We start from the raw sequence: 16,746 nt of genomic DNA, 5'->3' as shown, positions 1-16,746 counted from the left end.
CGCTTTCCATTGAGACGGAATGTGCGCACGCAGCAGGTTGCAGGAAAGCGCCGACCGCTCACAAAATTCCTTTTGTGTCGGAGCGTGCGCCGGCGCCGCCTGCCTATAAATTGCACCGTCCAACTTTGGCTGGCCTACAAGCCTTACGTGGTGCTGCGTGAGGACGACGCAAAATGTCACAGTGTTCGGGCAAGGTGAGTGAGCGGTCGCTGGCGACCCATCACAACTTGACGGTGAACTCACCGGTGCCTCGTCTCCTTGCGTAGATCACCTTCTACGAGGGGAAATGCTTCACTGGCAGGAAGTTGGAGGTCAGAGGTGACTGCGACAACTTCCAGGACCGTGGCTTCATGAACAGGTGAGTGGCAAAAAAAAAAAAGTGCTTTTCCCAACATATTCAAGGTACCAGCTGTGCGTGTGCTTGTCAGGGTGAACTCCATCCGCGTGGAAAGCGGCGCCTGGATCTGCTTCGATCACCCTGACTTCAAGGGCCAGCAGTACATTCTGGAGCATGGCGAATACCCCGAATTCCACAGGTGGAACTCCCACAACGACCACATGGGCTCCTGCAAGCCTGTTCGCATGGTAACACACACACACACATACACAATGAAAGGGAGACTTGTGTGAAAACGTTTTTTGTGCGCTCACAGCACGGAGAACATTACCGCATGGAGCTGTTTGAGGGTCCCAACTTCTCGGGGCAGAGCGTTGAAGTGTGCGACGACTGCCCCTTCCTGCAGAGCCGCGGCCTGGCCAAGAACTGCATCAACTCCGTCAAGGTGTTCGGAGACGGCGCGTGAGTAACCGGCCGCCGCCCGCCCGCTTGTCCGTCCATCCCTCGGCTCACACGTGTCCCATGGATAGGTGGGTGATGTACGAGGAGCCCAACTTCCGCGGCCGCATGTTTGTGCTGGAGCGCGGCAACTACTCCAGCCCCAACGAGTGGCAGGCGCAGAACCCCAACATCCAGTCCATCCGACGAGTGGTCAACTATTTCTGAAGGAGCCAAGCAAGCAGACGTCATGAAGAGAAAACTTTTTTTTAATGATTCTTTTCCTCATGTCAACTTCCTCCAGACGGCCGAGCCCAGGAAGACCGCCACCTTTGCCAAAATAAAAGTCTGACATTGTTTCCTGTCCTGCGTGCGCTCCCATCTCATTTCCTGTTACACGCACGGCAAAACGTCAATCTGTCCATTTGCCGGGGTCCCCGCCGGGCCAGTTTGGGCCGAAAACAACGGACTGCTCACCATGTCGAGGCTCACATTTAAAAAATGAAAGAAGTTTGACTCAAATTGTGTCAAGAGGAGGGAGACAGTCCTTTTTAAATGCACATCTAGTAATTTATGTAAAAATAGATTTTGTTTTTAATCAAACATTCTCCTTTCCCCGATTTTTATAATGGAGACTGAGCTAGTCATGGGATCAATTGGCACCGACCGCGCGGTCAATGCGCCAGGGATCGCGCCAGGTGCGTCTTGATGGTGTTGATGAGCTGCAGCTCCTCCTCCAGCGTCAGGTCCAAGTAGTCGTCCTCGTGACGCGGGATGTCCTCCAGAACCTCATTCACCAGCTGGCTGTCGTCTGCTGACCCACAATACATTTGCGTCAGCTTTCACATACAATATATATATAAAAAAAAAAAAAAAAGAAACATGTTCCAACGTTTCAAGAGTTGTGACAAGGCCTACCCGCGGAGCTGGACGAGGTGGCGGGCTCCTCCTCCCAGGGGGACGAGTTCGCCGTGAAGACGGCTCCCGGGTTGTCCATCAGCAGCTCGGTGGCCAATTGGACGTCGCCGCCCGCCAACGCCAGCGCCGCCTCTGACGACGACCGCTCGAAGCCCAAATACAGCAACTGCACATACACGCAAGCGCGACCTTGATTGATCAATCCATCAACTGATTGATTTGTGAGATAAAGAGCGGGCAATTCACCTGCTGCAGATTCTCATCCGCGTTCCAATCGGATGTGGCGAGCGTCTGGCTGGCGTCCAGCAGGATCTGAAAGCGAGCGGCAAGAGAAGGTTAGCGCTCGGCAGCGGCGGCCTGTGGCGCCACACAAGGCGAGCACGCTGACCTGGAAGGCTCGGTCCACGTCTCCTTCAGCCCGCCGTAGCGCGGCGGCGGCTTCCCTGGCGCCGTAGCCTGCTTCGGCCAGGACGGCCAAGGCAGCCTTAGTCTGCTGGCGCTTGCGGCGCTCCCGTTGCCTTAGCTCCTCCCTCTCCTAGTCACCGTAGCGACAGCACATGTAGAGGAAATCGCGAGCATGCGTCAGACAAAAGTCTCGAGCGTTAGCTTTGGACCAGTTACCTGTCTCTGGTTGCTCACAAGCATGGCGGCCTCGTGCACGTCACCGTGACACGCTCGCAGGCCCAGTCGAGCTTCTCGCTCGCTGAAGCCCAGAACCATCAGCTGAGTCATTTTGTCTGCATCGGGACACAAGCGTGTGTACAGCGACTCCACCTGACGCAAACGCAAAATGGTCAGCGGCTGGCCATCGGCAGTCAAAAGACTGCGGCGATCTTTAGCAGCGGCGTGGTCAGCGAGCGCTTCCTACTTGCTCGAGTTGCTGCTGGGCTTGAAGGTCGTTACCGTCCACGAAAGCCAGCAGGCTTTGCAGGAGGTGCAGGCGCAGGAACAGCGCCTCCTCCCGCCCCGTGTTGCCCTGAACGTACACACACATCTTCAGAAAAAAAACTCTTTGGCTGTTGTTACTTGTATCAATGAACGTGCCCACGTACCTTGATCATGAGCAGCCTCTGCTGCTGCTCACCGTAACATCTGAGGAAGCAGTCCTCGGCCAGTCGCAGACGTTCCCGCCCGTCATCCAGACACGACAAGGCCTCCAAGGCTTGGTAGCACCAAACGATGTCCAACTGCAGCACGCCGTGGTTGTCGACTGCGCCCAGAAGCTCGGAGCCGCACTCGCTACACGCACAAACACGTCGTCATCATCATCATTGTCATCCTCCTCTTCCTCCTCACCTGAAGTGGAGGTCAGCCTGCAGGAGGTGACAGAGTGCGTCGTCGTAGCGTTTCCTCTTCATGAGGGCCCGTCCCTTCTCGTGCAGGCCCATGGCGAGGATCAGCGCCTGCAGTGACATCCATTTTGAACAAATAACAGGCTTGCTCTTGTGTCTCACATTTGACTACTTCCACTCATTTGTATAAAAAAGAAGAAAACCTACCTTCTTCTCTTTGTGGGGGATCTTGAGCGGGTTTCCCCTCTGGTCGGCGACTTCCAGGAAAGGCGTGGTCCGAAGGTCGTCGCTGTCGTCTGTCAATCGCAAGCGTTCCTCAATGTTCCTGAAGAGTTAGCACGCTAACGCGTGAGGGTGTTTACCTCGCTCGGACAGGATCTCAAAGCCTCTGTGTGTGCGCTGAACGCTGTGGTCGTGCGAGGTGGACTGCGAGGCGGCGTTGGCGTCGTTGGCGTCCTGACAAGTGGACTGGCCAGCAGCGGCGGTGGCAGTGATGCCGCTGGCCTTGAGGACCATCATCTTACTGTGGTTGCGAACGCCCTGCTGGTCCAAGCGCAAACCTGAGGAGGGTTCCAAAACCAACCAAGTTGGAAATTGAAGAAAATAAACAAGATGAAGATGATTGTTTGCATGGTGAATGGGACAAAGCTCCAATGTCTTCCACCATCTTCTCAACTCACCGCTATTCAACGTTTTCCCATTCAGGATCACCTTGAAGGATTTGAGGCCGACTTCTTGGGCGATCCTGCCGCACAGGCCACAGTTAGCTTGTTAGCATCTTTGACATACTTGCGCTGGTTCCGTATTGGGTATGAATGGTGCCACCAAATGGTATTGGGCACGGCTTACCTGTCCATCAGATCCTGAGCAGACACATCCAGCCTGGTCTCCATAAACATCTTTGACTTGCTGTCCTGGAAGCAGCACAGACACACTAGCACATTTATCGCAGGGGCAACATTCCAGACCGACCCCCAATTGGTAAAAATTCCAAATACAGCTTTAAGCCACTGCCGAAGGGGAAGAATGAGGCTGTACCTTGTGGCAGTCTCGTGGCAGCAGCAGCTCTACGGTGGCCATATTGGTTTCCCTGAAGGTCTGGTTCCGCTGACCTCTCCTCAGCGCTTGCACGCGGATGACCTCCAGAGCGCCCGCGACCTCTGACACCTGCATGTGGAGCAGGGCGCCGTAGCGCTCCGCCAGCTCCTGGAAGACAAAGCGGTAAAGCAAACAAAAACTCAGGATCGACACCAGAACAAAACGTACACAATTGTGCATGTGACTGCATGAAAAGCTTCAGCATATTTGATGGAACGGCAGCACTGTGGATGAGTGGTTAGCGCATCGTAGCACTCAGGTTCACGGTTGGATTTGGTCACTAGCCTTACTGTGTGGACTTTGCATGTTGCCCTCCACCACTTGTATGATGACTATTATCTGACCATTGCGAAGATAGCATATTATTGTTGTTGGTTACCATGGTGACTTTGGCGCGCCCTCTGTTGGACACACGCCGTCACAATCAAAACCAATCATGGTTGCACAAGTGATTCGTCCAAGTAAAATGGTGACCTGTATGTGAGTGTGTCCGGGTTGCTGCGCGTCGAGGGTGTAAGGTGCCATCCATAGTTGGATCTTATCTTGCTTCAAGAGCTTCTTCAGTTTGGCTTCCACGTTCTGCTCCGCCATCCTCGATGAGAATCTGAGTGACGTCACAACGCACGCACTTTAAAGTGCAGTCAGTCCGCCGGCCGACACCGCGTCCGAAAAGTTGCCTTCATGCTATTAGCTCAGCACGCTAACGTAACGCGAACGTGAAGGATGGGCGCCAAGCGCGAGAACGTCGCCGTTAAAGGGGCCGACGTGTACGCTTCCAACGTCTTTTAGTGAAACTTGGAGTTTCTCACCTTGCTCTTCTTACCTTCCCTGCTTGAGTTTCTGCTTGTTCACTTATAAGACGCGACGCCTCCTGAGATGCACTCAATTACGAAGAGCTCTTACTAGCCGGGCCGTTCACAGCGACACAAAGCTGCTCCGACATTGCTGGAGGAGTGACGCCACTGTTCAAGAGACGATCTTTTCTGCTGCTTTACGGAAACGAAAGTTGGCCTGAAAAGCAAAAGCGAAAGTTAGCGAGGGGTTACCACTATTCCATGTCCTTCTCTGTTCACTCCTCCCACCCACACATTCATATGTGGGAATCGAACCATCGGTGTCGGCACATAAGGCAGGCAAGTGTACCCCGACACCATCGGCGACTCCCGATTAACTGTCAGATGTGGCGATGTAAACACTGGGCGTACACGTCACGTCCTGTTATTGGCTGACATGTTGGTCGGCCCCTCCGCCGGCAGGTGGCAGCACTAACATGACAATAAAACAGAACTCCTAACGTGACATTGTGTAATTATTTAAATGTTGAGTGGGACGGTACTTACTAGTCCCGAATGATTTGAACCTTTTCATATTGGTTTAAATGTATAAAATAGATCATAATTTGTAGGTTTCATAGCTTAATTGGGAGAAATGTGAAAAATAGTTTCCAGATGTCCTGAACGAGCTGAAAATTGCATATACAAGTTGCAGCAGTTTGAATCGGTGGAGAAAAGTGGTGGAAGTAGAATGGAGAAATTTTAGAAAAGCACGAAAATCATTTTGGTGGAGAAGAATACACGTGTGACTCCTGCTGAAGAGATTCAGATTTGCCTGGTCCATTTCCATTCTCCTTTGTTCATGCTGTACTTGTTTGTGGTACTTTAGCATGCGTTGCAATGACGTTTCCTCGCTGCGAACGTCGGCGCCTGGTCGAATCCGTCGGGACGTTTTGCACGTGTCAAGAAACGTCAACCTGCCGTGCATCCATCAGCGAGCGCTGAGCTGCGATGTCCGCTCGGGGGATTTGGCCTTGTCCTTCAAGTGAAAGGTGAAACGCGCTTTTCTTGCTGGGTGCAAACTTTGCTTCTTGGCCTTCAATCTCGTCTTGGTGGTCGTCATCATCCACCTCCTCATCATCTTCAGCCCGACTGGCTTGAATGGCAATTTTTTTTTCCATAACGCTGGTGCTTCCTGCGGGCGGAAAGCTTCCCGACAGCCCATCATCAATCAATCGGGCTGCCCCCGGGCGCCCGTCTACTTGCTCAAACCATCAGTCAGCTTGCTTCTTCATTTTTTGGGGGAAGGAGGAGGGTAGGGGGACTGTCTTGACTTGCTTCATATGATGAATGAACGGGATGGAAAGATGATGGGAGGAATAAATGACGCTAGACTACATGGATGGATGAATAGACAGAGGAATGGATATACAAACGACTGGATGAATGAAAAAAAATTGATATAATCAATTCACAAATTAACAAATTAATTTATGAAAACAATTGGATGACTACAGAGATGAACGGGCGAAGGAATGAATGACTGAAGCTTGATAAATAGACGATGGATGAATTAATAAAAAAATGAAAGGCTGAATAGGTGGATGGATGTGTGAATGGTGGCCTGGTGAGTTTATCGTGCGTTTCCATGGTTACGTGCGGGCGGGGCCATACAAGGCGGCTCAGAGTTCAGGTGAAGTTCATCAGTGAGCGTATGTAGGACACGCACACACACACATATTGCTGCGTTCAGGCCCCGCCGGGAACAAGCAGCGCTGCCGCTGCCGCCTTGCGAGCGCGTTTGAAGCCGTGTGAAGCGTCAGGCGGCGCGCTAATGATGCTAATGATGACGCTAATAATGCTAATGACGCTCCCCGAGCGACCTGCCGTCGACGCCGCAGTGCATCGTTGGACAGGCGGGCCACATGACAGGAAGTCATCCATACACGCTGCCACAGAAGACAGGTCAAAGATCAGAGCAGCAGGCCTCGTGTGTTAATTAAATACACGGCATGCTGTTAAATGCGTGTTGGAATGTAGGAAAATGACACATCTGAAAGAAATACCTCTAAGATTCACTACCTTTGAAATCCATCGAAACCGCCTTTTGTTTCGCAAGCAAGCGCTTTGGTTGTTTTGCAGAATGCACCCAAAGTGTGATGAAAAAGTTTGGGAGTCAGTGCTTTTAAGGTGAGCGCTGCGGAGCGGCGTGGCTGCCGTTGTCCTGACTCGACTCTCGGCCTTTGATGCCAGCTGCCGGGCGGCCAATCAAATCCATGCTCTGCCTCGCTTTCAAGTGCATTCACCTTAAACAACACCAAAACACATCAATCCATATGAATAATTCATCAGCTGCGGGCAAAGTCCATCACGTATATGTTCAAGCCACATCCAATCGAAATCTAATCGGCACGTCATTGGCGTTGCTTATTTTCTCCTCGGCACGCTCGACTGACTCGGGCCGCCTGAGACCGATCGCTTGCTCGTCCTCATCGACATTCCCCACACTGCGGAGGAATGCCCGTGTATGTGTGTGTGTGCTTTACATGTCCTCACATGACTTCAACTCTGCAATTTGTAGAGTACGCATACGCACACAAGCATGATGTTACGGTGGACGTTCTGCATTAAGATTTTATGATGACGTGTTTATGATGACAAATTTATGATGGCGCATGAACTCATTGACTTATTAACAAACACAGACTGACAGTTGTGATGAATATACCCGTCAAGTACGTATTATTAATGGGCAGGCGTGGAAGGGGGTTCCAGCACTCTAATGACGAACACATCCCTGTAGATGGCAGTGTTGCATCCTTTTGTGATCGAGCAAGGGAATGTGGGTGAACTCAGTCACTACAACAGGGCAATTTCCAAATCTTGACTAAAAAACAACAAAAAATATGCTATCAATCAAATGGCTCACCTTGGCAGAAGAGCAGACGCTCCACTTGGTGTGAGTTTCAGCGTTGAGACAGTGAGACAGACGTTCTGTCTGTAGAAGACAAAGTAGGGGAAAAAAAAAGTTGTCAACGCGAGTAAGACCACAATGACGTGCACGCGTTTGACTCAGAGAGGAAAAGTGACGGCGCAGACGAGGTCTTTGACTGTCATTGATGATGTCACACGTCAACACTTTGATGTGTCATCACGTCTGCTAACCTTCCTCCATCGTCTTCATCCCACATCATCGTCGGCCTCGGCGTGCGGGAAACACCCTGGCAAAAGTAAGAAGAGTCTTTTCAAAATAAAAGTCCACAAAAGTCTCAAGGAAAGAAGTGACATCATCTGTACAAAATTATACACACTCAGCTACAAGCGGTCACGCACCCACGCGGTCATCTACGCACGGACAAGTTCACACCTACGCAACACACACCAAGTGTGTTATTTAATAATGCCACACTGGCGTAGACGGGAAGAAGACGTCAGAATGTTGAGGAAAGAGACAATGTGAGGAGAATGTTTGTGTTTCAAATAACTTCAGCAAATGCTGAGTCAGCACGTGCGTGCGCACACACATACACACGCACGCACGCACACACACACACACACACACACACACACACACACACACACAAACACACACACACACGGTAGCCGTGTTAGGATACGCCAGGGACGTGAACTTGATGGTGTGTCTAAGCTCCTCCTCCCCCTCTGGCTGTCTCCCATCATTTCCTGTTCCTGTTTGGACATCGGACATATGGCGCTCTGGCGAGGGCTCACTGAGATCACGGGCTTTCCCCCGACACACACACACACACGCAGTGTTGTGAATGATTGCGGCCTTCCTCTGTCGCCAGGGCAACCAAGGACGTGCGGTGACATCAAGCGTCACTCGAGGAAGTCGCTCTATTTGCATGTTGGGAATCCCATACAAGGCCCGATATGGCACCCCCAAAAGTCAATCAACAGTCAAATATAGTCCAAGATGCACTTCATCCACACAGAAACACAATTTTCCATATTGTTTGATTTTGGGCAAATGAAAATCCATCCGATAAATTCAACAGTCAACAACAAATTGAAACAAAAAAGTCACCGAAAGGTCATTTTGGAGCTTGCACCCTCTATTGGAAGGCCACTGAATTGTTCCACCTGTCACAAGACCTCACTGTCATGTACAGGTGATGATTATTTGACGTACCAACGAAAAAGTGAAAGACTGAATGGAGTTTTGGAGACGCCAACGTCCATCACACGATGACTCGCTCTGCCAACGGTTGAGGAAAGCGTGCAGACGAGTGACGAGTCACACACTGATGATGTTACGCCATAAACACGTCAGAACAGATGTGGGAGCCCTTTTCCTCTGAACTTCTCAGCAACGACGCTTCCTACTCATGCACGTACGCACGCACAAACAGGGAGGTGTTTTCCGGACATGCCGAGGACACATCACAAAGCGTCCAAAATAGAAAAGGTGGTCACAGGAACCACATCAAGCTACTCATCTCCATGTGGAGAAGCAGTGGCTCCGCTTGAAGGTCCTCTCAAATGTCTTCAGAACCACCCTTGAACCTCACCTTAGAACCTTCGAAAGGTCATTACAAAAATAGTCTGCAACCTTTGACAGGTCTTAGAACATCTGATGGGTTCTAATAACCACCCACGTCTTTAGAAACACCTTTGAGAACAACACAGTAAGGCCTGAGAAGCACTGCAGGATTTTGAAAATGGTGTTTGGAGAAGCAGCCAATGTTGTTGGAACCACTGCAGAAGCCCTTCAATGTGATGACAAAGTGACAATATTTTGGATGAACATTAGAAGCTGTGATGGAGGTGGCTCTAATGTCCCCGGGAATCCGTGAAAGGTTTTTGGAAGCAGCCTTGGACCTCGGCTAGCCTTCAGAGGGAAACCGGAGGCTGTGATGGATTCCAGCTCAGAAATGTCCAGGATCAGGACTCTCGGCAAAGAAGCTGCATCAGCAGAGGGCCCCCAAAAAAAAGTTGAGGTTGAGGGTGGGTGGCCGTCTGCCCTGACCGCATCATCTGGCACTGACGCAGACGGGAAAGATGACGTCTAAATCAATGCAGACGGACACTCATGGCAAGTCATGGGGAAGTTCAAAGTGGGGACCACCAGGTTGTGGTGGGCGGGGGGGAGGCTGGGAAAGAAGCAGAGAAGGTAAAAGTTGGATGAGCGTGAGTCACAAAGACAGCGAGAGTGAGAGCGAGCGGCGGGAGGGAGGGAGGGAGAGAGCGAGGGAGGGAGGGGGGAGTTTGGCGTCCAGGGACGAGCGCAGCGCGGCGCAGAAAGAGAGCGAGAGAGCAAGCGAGCGAGTGCAGTTCCGCCCACCCAGCTGAAAGCATTCAACTAGTGCGCCAAGGATCATTCAAGGATCACTCAGCCGGGAGCAAGCGGAGAGCCGCCAGAATCGCCGCAAAGGATCTCCGCCAGGATCGCAAGCGCCACAGGTTGACTCGCTTTCATCGCTCGTCTGTGCGCCTTTTTACAAACGGGACTAACTTGGAACCAAAAGTCTCCCCCTTCGTCATGTCCACGCTGACGGCGCTGAGCAGCGCCGTCCTGCTCCTGCTGCACGTGTGCCAGTCGTCTTCAGACCCGGCCGAACCCGCCGGGCGCTGCCCCTCCTGTGCCCTGGCGGGCGTACATGGGAACCAGGGCGCCCAGGAAGAGGATGCGGCCCAGCGGGAGGTGGTGGAGGCAGTCAAGCGCCACATCCTCAACATGCTGCACCTACACGCCAGGCCCAACATCACCCGGCCCGTGCCCCGTGCCGCGCTCCTCAATGCTTTGCGCAAGCTGCACGTGGGTCGGGTGGCCGACGACGGCAGCGTGCACATAGAGGGGGAGTCCGAAGGGAGGGGCCGGGGGGGAGGCGGCGGCGGAGGGAGAGGAGGGGTCACGACCCCGCCGGCCGCCGTCGCCCGAACCCACGACGACGACGATGAGCAAGACGCCACCGAGATCATCACCTTCGCCGAGCCCGGTGAGTGCGATGCCGTTGTTGCGAGCACACGCAAAGTGCATGCGGTGATTATACATCTGTTTGGGTTTCAACTTCTCTTGATGACAATTTTGAATGGATTCATTCAACTCATTCACTTCAAAAGAATCCAAGACATCCACATGGCAGTGAATGAGTTAAAATCTTTTTTTTTTTTTGGGCAGTATTCACGTTCGAACTGTGCATAATGTTAGGAATGTTACTAATGTTTTCGAACACTTTTTGTTTGTTGTTCCTCATTTTTTTATTTTGTCTCAGTTTTAATAAACACTTCGGCCTATTACACAACTATGCTGGTCATAATGTTGGTTGGTCATAGTTCGAGGAACAAGTATCGATCAATTTATGGGCTACGAATGGATTAAATTGATTCAAATAAATGAGGTGTGGTGGTCCAGCTAGGTAAGTTTTTAGGTCACAGGGGTCAAACTCAAGGCCCGGGGGCCAAATACGGCCCACCACATCATTTTGTGTGGCCCGCAAAGACAAATTGTGCATCAAATTCGTGTCATTACTCGAATTGCAAATTGTCTTTACTTTTAATAATATCTTTTTTTTTATATTTGACCAGTTTTTACTCGTCTGATTTGAAAATAAGTTATTTTTCAGTTTGTTTTGTAGCTTTTACTGTATATAATATGAGATGCTCATACATTTATTTGGGTTGACAGTCACAATGGCCCTCCGAAAGAAGCTATGACTACAATGCGGCCCGCAAAAAAAATGGGTTTGACACCCCTGGTATAGGTGGTGTTAAAAGTTTGAAAAGCCGTCAATTATGTTCGATCATCTCGCGTGGCCCAATACGAGTGCAGATGACATCAGCGCATTGTAAACACGTCGCTTAGCGAGTGCGTCAAAGTAGCGCACGCGCGTGCCTACGCTCTCAAACGTGTGACGGGAAGTCATGTCGTCGTGCCCTCGGCGGCCGGCGGAGGGCGCCGGCCCAAACGCCACGGCGGCAGGCGGGGCCGGCGATCCAAAAATAGCTCCAGATCAAAAGTGTTGTTGTGCGCTCGAAGGCGACACCGTGAGAAGACGCAGCGGCCAGGACACTCGCGCCTTTGTTGCCGACAAGCCATGCGTTCAGCGACTCGCTAATTAATTGGACCGAGTGAGACGCCACCGCAAAGAAGACGTGGCGGAATTCTTGGCGGAGATGCCCGCGTCCTTTAGTAGAGCACACACAAAACCCCGGCGTGAGTGCGTGTGCATGAGCATTTGGCTAATTGGACTTAATTGAACACATCATTAGCGACATTCCTCAGAGAACTTTCATGTGTCGGCCATGTTGGCGAAGTCTTTGTTGCTCCTCAGTCAGGATTCAAACTGCTGGGTGTGAAAAGCTGCGAGTCGCTCGTTCAGATCAAACAACATTGCTGTTCGTCTCAGCCAATCACACGCCACCTGTGGCAGGTGGGGGTGTGGCCGCTCAGGGCGTGGGGTCACAACCACTGACTCATTCCCAAGCAGGCCTGCCACTACCCCGGGGCCAGTAGGGGGTCGAGCCCCCTTACAAAAGGGTGAACCCCTTCCAGCACTTCATTTGAAATTCCAAAAAGTACGTGGAAATTATTTTGGCAGTCGAGTTGTCGAGCCCGTGATTGGCCAGTGACCAGTCCGGGATGCAGTGACCACCGGGATAGACGCGAACTTTGACTCGCACGATGAGGAAAGCCCTCGCGTTGGCTCGATAGCGCGCCCGGTGTGGAGTGATGGGAGTGATGGGAGTGAGCAGAGCTGCGATTGGTGGGGGTGGGCGTGTCTGGCCATCTTGTTTTCTCTTCCTGTCTGGGAATAATCTCGTCTGCAAGCCAGCTTTGATCCGCCCGAATGGAAAAGCTGGGCCGGCGCAAAGAAGCCGCAGAGAGATGGATGTTTTTTTTCCTCCTGTCTTTTTTTTTTTTTGCCTGCGACGACGGCGAGCGCGTTTGAGTCACTCGGCATTCAGGACATTCCTCTCACCAGAAGAACGACGGCTGGCGGCTTTTTATTTACCAGCTGTTTCACGTCCTTTTGCGTTTTTCAAACTGCTACGCGTGCACGCAGACTCACATGTGGTGCCAATAAGGCCGAGAGGGCGTGGACTCGGATGCACATGTTTGCGCGTCCTTTGAGCCTGACGCTCGTCAAGGAGGGAATACGCTTGCTGAGAATCAACAGGATGCTTTTCATGTGGTTGGCGTTCTCAGAGAGGACGGAGAACACTCGCAAGAGGATGGCTGCCACTCCAGAGAGAAAAAAAACAAACAAAAAAGCTCGCTATTCCTCTACTCATGTTGCACATTTTAACTTTTAAGGCGATGAATTTCGCGATGAGAGAGTATGCGTGTGAGTGTTGGGTTTCCATAGTTACCTGCTGCTGACCGTGTGCGTCTTGTGTATCTCAGGTGAGGCCCGGGACACGGTGACCTTTGTCCTGTCTAAAGACGACGGAGGTGGCGAAGTGTCTCTGGTGGAGCAGGCCAACGTGTGGCTTTTCCTACGATTGGCCAAGAACAACCGCAGCCGCGCCAAGGTGGCTGTCCGCCTGTTCCAGCAGGGTGCGCCCTCGTCTTCGCCACAGGATGACATCTTGCTGGCAGAGAAGACGGTGGACACCCGCCGCAGCGGCTGGCACACCTTCCCAGTTTCGGCGGCGGTCCAGGCGCTTCTGGAAGGCGGTGGTGGCGCTGCGCTCCGCATCAGGGTGTCTTGCCCACTCTGCGCCGAGGTGGGCGCCACACCCGTGCTGCTGTCTGGCAGCGGAGGCGGGTCACAGCAGCGCGCCAACCGGAAGGAGCCGTCCCAACGGGAGCAGTCGCACCGACCCTTCCTAATGGCGGCCGTGAGGCCGGAGGACTCGGGTGACTCTCGGCGCCGGCGCAAGCGAGGCCTGGAGTGCGATGGCAAAGTGCGGGTCTGCTGCAAGCGCCACTTCTACGTCAACTTCAAAGACATCGGCTGGAACGACTGGATCATCGCGCCGGGCGGCTACCATGCCAACTACTGCGAGGGCGAGTGCCCGCTGCACGTGGCCAGCATCACCGGCTCGGCACTCTCCTTCCATTCCAACGTCATCAGCCATTACCGCATGCGGGGCTACAGTCCCTTCCAGAACCTGCGCTCCTGCTGCGTGCCTACGCGGCTGCGGGCCATGTCCATGCTCTACTACAACGAGGAGCACAAGATCATCAAGAAGGACATCCACAACATGATCGTGGACGAGTGCGGATGCTCCTAGACGTTCACCGGGACGGTAGACGCGTCAGGCATCGGGTCGGGTGAAGAGGGGTGGTCACGTCCGTCCTCCGGGCACTTTCAGACAATAAGGAAGAAAAGAGATGAATATTAATATATTTTTGTTAAGAATGAAGTGGACGTGGCCTATTTGTGTGGCTGAGACCATGATGGCGGCGACGGCGGCGGCGGCGGGGCTGACACGCCACAAACTATGCAACTTGTTTGGGATACGTTCCACACTCACCTGCCATCGGGCAAAATCTGCCAAGAACAGTAAATTAAAAAAAAAAAAATTAATTTGACCCCTCCCACATCTCCACATTCACATTTAAAATTATATTCACATTTCAATTTCCAGCCGTCATGAAATGAAAGATTTTCATAATGCAAAAAAAAAAAGATGGCGCTCTTGCTTGCAGCAACCGAGAGGCCGAGGGTGCTTGCTTCAAGGTGTTTCCTTGCCAGTCCCACTAAAGGATAGCGCCAAAAGTGAGTTCCACAATGTATTGTAACACCAAAATGTTCAACCAAACCAGCTAAGAATGAATGTCCGCTTGCGTAATAGCACAACTAAACAACACAAAAGGCTATAGACGGGCTAACGGTAGCTCCAGCGCCGTGCTGGGCACCTTTTGGAAAAATGCGACACTACATTTGGGTTCAGACTCGCCCATCCCAAAAAAGTGCAACCTAGCGGACGCAAACATTGAACGGCGATAATTTGGGGTTTCACTCTGAGCAACTTCCACTTTTTCCTTTTGTTTGCTGAAACGCACCTGGATGAAAGATGGACACTCTCGCGAGTGTGTGTGTGTGTGTGTGTGCGTGTGTGTGTTGAGATTACTTGAATGAAACAAGTTGGCTTGGCTGCTGGAACCAAACACTTCTATGTTACCATGGTTACCATGTTTGACGTTTACTGTCACGAATATATGAATAATATTACTGTTTATGTTAATAATAATAATAATAATGATGCGTGTTATTTGCGAAATGTTTTTGCACTATAGCGAGACTCCAGGTCACAGGTTTGATCCCCGCCTTCAAACACACAAAACTTCTGCTGACATCACTGGCGACAACATTAGCGTAGCAACGAGCTAACCACCTGCTAGCTGTGCGTGAAACTATTTGATTGGTCAAATGTTCACCAGCTTGACTTTCCTTTCACTTTTAGCTCTTTTCAGACACCAAAGAGGCCCGTGTGTGTGTGTGTGTGTGTGTGTGCGTGTGTGTGCGTGTATATGTGTGTGTGCGAATACGCTGGAACGTTAGCTCGTTTTCTAAAATGTACATTCGCGTCCCCAAAAGACTGAGCAGTGTTGAGCTTCTACTCAGAAATTTCCCACAATGCTTTTCTCCTCCAAGTCAACGTGTTTCACAGGGAGGAAGGAAATGTTGTCATTTTCCAGCCTTTCACCAAAAACCTCTTTTTGTTCTGCGCTACTTTCGGACGCTTCCCAACGGCCCCAGCCACACGAAAAGAGACCAGAAAAAAAAATTAATAATACGGAGGAAAAACTGGTGTTGTTGACACTGAACACGAAAGACGAGGAATAAAAAAAAGCCTATTTTTTATTCTGTAAATATGGAAATTGTGGCTTTGATGTACAAATGTGCTCGTGACATTTTCTGATCTAATTTATTGGACTTTTCTGCTTCCCATTAAAGTTTCAAACAACAAACGCAAACGTCTGAGTATGATTATGTCAAATGGAAACTTTTGGAGCAAGAAAGCCAAATGGAAGGTTTGACATGCGCGGAAAAAGAATATCATGCCTTTGATTCACGGTGTTCAAAGGCACCTTGTGGAGCTAAAAGTAGTGCTGCAGTACACCATTATCTCAATCCATGTGTTAATTACAGTTTGATCTATATATCCGATTTGCTTGATTTGCATCCCTTCATGATGTCACAGTGCTAAAATGAACCGATTGAGATGAGTTAAAGCTCAAGTGAAGCGAACGATCGGAAACACGCCAATGAGGGCGTTGAAAGCGCCGCAAGATGTTCAAAGCAGAGCAGTCGGCGCCTCTTTAAAGCAGCTTGCGGCTCTTCGTAAGCCCAAAGTCAAACAACAACAACAGGCAGGCCGCTTGAGTGTCAGTCAGGGTTGTCAGCGGAGACGGACGGACGAGATGTTGCGGACGTGCGTGCGCATGTGTGTGCGCACGACGCCGGCACGTTGAATCTGTGTCGCTTTTTTAATTTCCTGTTCTGCTCATTTTACTCAGCTTGCTCAACATAGGATTAGCGCTTAATGGAGAAGGAAATGACACAAGTGCGTCAACACACACACACACACACACACGCACGCGCACACATCCACACACACCCACGCACGCACACACACACAGACATGACCTCTCATGGCTTTGTGCGTCCTCATTTGGCTCAAAAAACTTTCTCCTGTTCAACTTCTTGGGCAAAAGTGCCAGCCTCCGTCTGTGTGTGTGTGTGTGTGCGTGTGTGCGTGTGTGTGTGTGTGTGTGCGTGCGTGCGGGTCAGATGGTCCGTCTAGACAGGCCTGCGCGATGATCAGAGCGCACGCTGGCGTCTAGTCAGTCGAGCAAAGCAGACCAGGGCGGCAACCCGTCTCACGCCGGCGCCCACGTGTTCGGTCGTCACGTGCGCGAACTGACTCAGGGTGTGAATCACGGTTCGTGCGTGAGGCGCAAGGATGGGCATAA

General features: G+C 51.4%; 3 protein-coding genes across 7 annotated transcripts; 2 read left to right on the top strand and 1 right to left on the bottom strand.

Annotated features, from left to right (window-relative positions):
• The first annotated feature begins 37 nt into the window (after positions 1-37).
• On the top strand, positions 38-1,139 carry crygn2 (crystallin, gamma N2). Its single transcript, XM_088363309.1, has 5 exons — positions 38-194; positions 267-358; positions 429-585; positions 654-799; positions 868-1,139. The coding sequence occupies exons 1-5, from the start codon at positions 174-176 to the stop codon at positions 1,001-1,003; spliced, it is 552 nt and encodes a 183-aa protein (XP_088219435.1). The 5' UTR covers positions 38-173; the 3' UTR covers positions 1,004-1,139.
• On the bottom strand, positions 1,027-7,918 carry nub1 (negative regulator of ubiquitin-like proteins 1). 5 transcript variants are annotated; one of them, XM_088363292.1, is made up of 17 exons: positions 7,786-7,918; positions 6,939-7,162; positions 4,893-5,094; positions 4,558-4,687; positions 4,024-4,191; positions 3,835-3,899; positions 3,666-3,730; positions 3,348-3,545; positions 3,193-3,281; positions 2,990-3,096; positions 2,746-2,932; positions 2,562-2,669; positions 2,315-2,467; positions 2,082-2,228; positions 1,940-2,005; positions 1,694-1,859; positions 1,027-1,589 (listed from the first exon to the last, which is right to left on the bottom strand). In XM_088363292.1, the coding sequence occupies exons 4-17, from the start codon at positions 4,672-4,674 to the stop codon at positions 1,450-1,452; spliced, it is 1,776 nt and encodes a 591-aa protein (XP_088219418.1). In that variant the 5' UTR covers positions 4,675-4,687; positions 4,893-5,094; positions 6,939-7,162; positions 7,786-7,918; the 3' UTR covers positions 1,027-1,449. The 5 variants fall into 5 exon arrangements, with proteins under 5 accessions (XP_088219418.1, XP_088219416.1, XP_088219419.1 ...); XM_088363290.1 differs by lacking the exons at positions 6,939-7,162; positions 7,786-7,918 and adding an exon at positions 5,193-5,334; XM_088363293.1 differs by lacking the exons at positions 6,939-7,162; positions 7,786-7,918 and adding an exon at positions 5,170-5,299.
• A 2,180-nt stretch (positions 7,919-10,098) lies between these two features.
• inhbaa (inhibin subunit beta Aa) lies at positions 10,099-15,748 on the top strand. The gene is made up of 2 exons (XM_088363300.1): positions 10,099-10,816; positions 13,225-15,748. Exons 1-2 carry the CDS (start codon positions 10,360-10,362, stop codon positions 14,055-14,057), a joined length of 1,290 nt encoding a protein of 429 aa, XP_088219426.1. The 5' UTR covers positions 10,099-10,359; the 3' UTR covers positions 14,058-15,748.
• Positions 15,749-16,746: the final 998 nt, after the last annotated feature.

The sequence above is a fragment of the Syngnathus floridae genome, chromosome 20 (genome assembly GCF_059516105.1).
Source record: "Syngnathus floridae isolate MCC-2025c chromosome 20, RoL_Sflo_1.0, whole genome shotgun sequence".
In the NCBI taxonomy this organism is placed as follows: domain Eukaryota; kingdom Metazoa; phylum Chordata; class Actinopteri; order Syngnathiformes; family Syngnathidae; genus Syngnathus; species Syngnathus floridae.
This window is presented reverse-complemented; position numbering and strand designations above follow the sequence as displayed.

Coding starts and splice junctions, on each gene's coding strand:
- crygn2 (XM_088363309.1), top strand. CDS start 174: ATGTCACAGTGTTCGGGCAAG. Junction 195..266: donor TGTCACAGTGTTCGGGCAAG/GTGAGTGAGCGG, acceptor CTCCTTGCGTAG/ATCACCTTCTACGAGGGGAA. Junction 800..867: donor AAGGTGTTCGGAGACGGCGC/GTGAGTAACCGG, acceptor TCCCATGGATAG/GTGGGTGATGTACGAGGAGC.
- nub1 (XM_088363292.1), bottom strand. CDS start 4,674: ATGGCGGAGCAGAACGTGGAAGCCAAACTGAAGAAGCTCTTGAAGCAA. Junction 3,731..3,834: donor GCTCAGGATCTGATGGACAG/GTAAGCCGTGCC, acceptor CCTGTGCGGCAG/GATCGCCCAAGAAGTCGGCC. Junction 3,546..3,665: donor TGGGAAAACGTTGAATAGCG/GTGAGTTGAGAA, acceptor AACCCTCCTCAG/GTTTGCGCTTGGACCAGCAG.
- inhbaa (XM_088363300.1), top strand. CDS start 10,360: ATGTCCACGCTGACGGCGCTGAGCAGCGCCGTCCTGCTCCTGCTGCAC. Junction 10,817..13,224: donor CATCACCTTCGCCGAGCCCG/GTGAGTGCGATG, acceptor TGTGTATCTCAG/GTGAGGCCCGGGACACGGTG.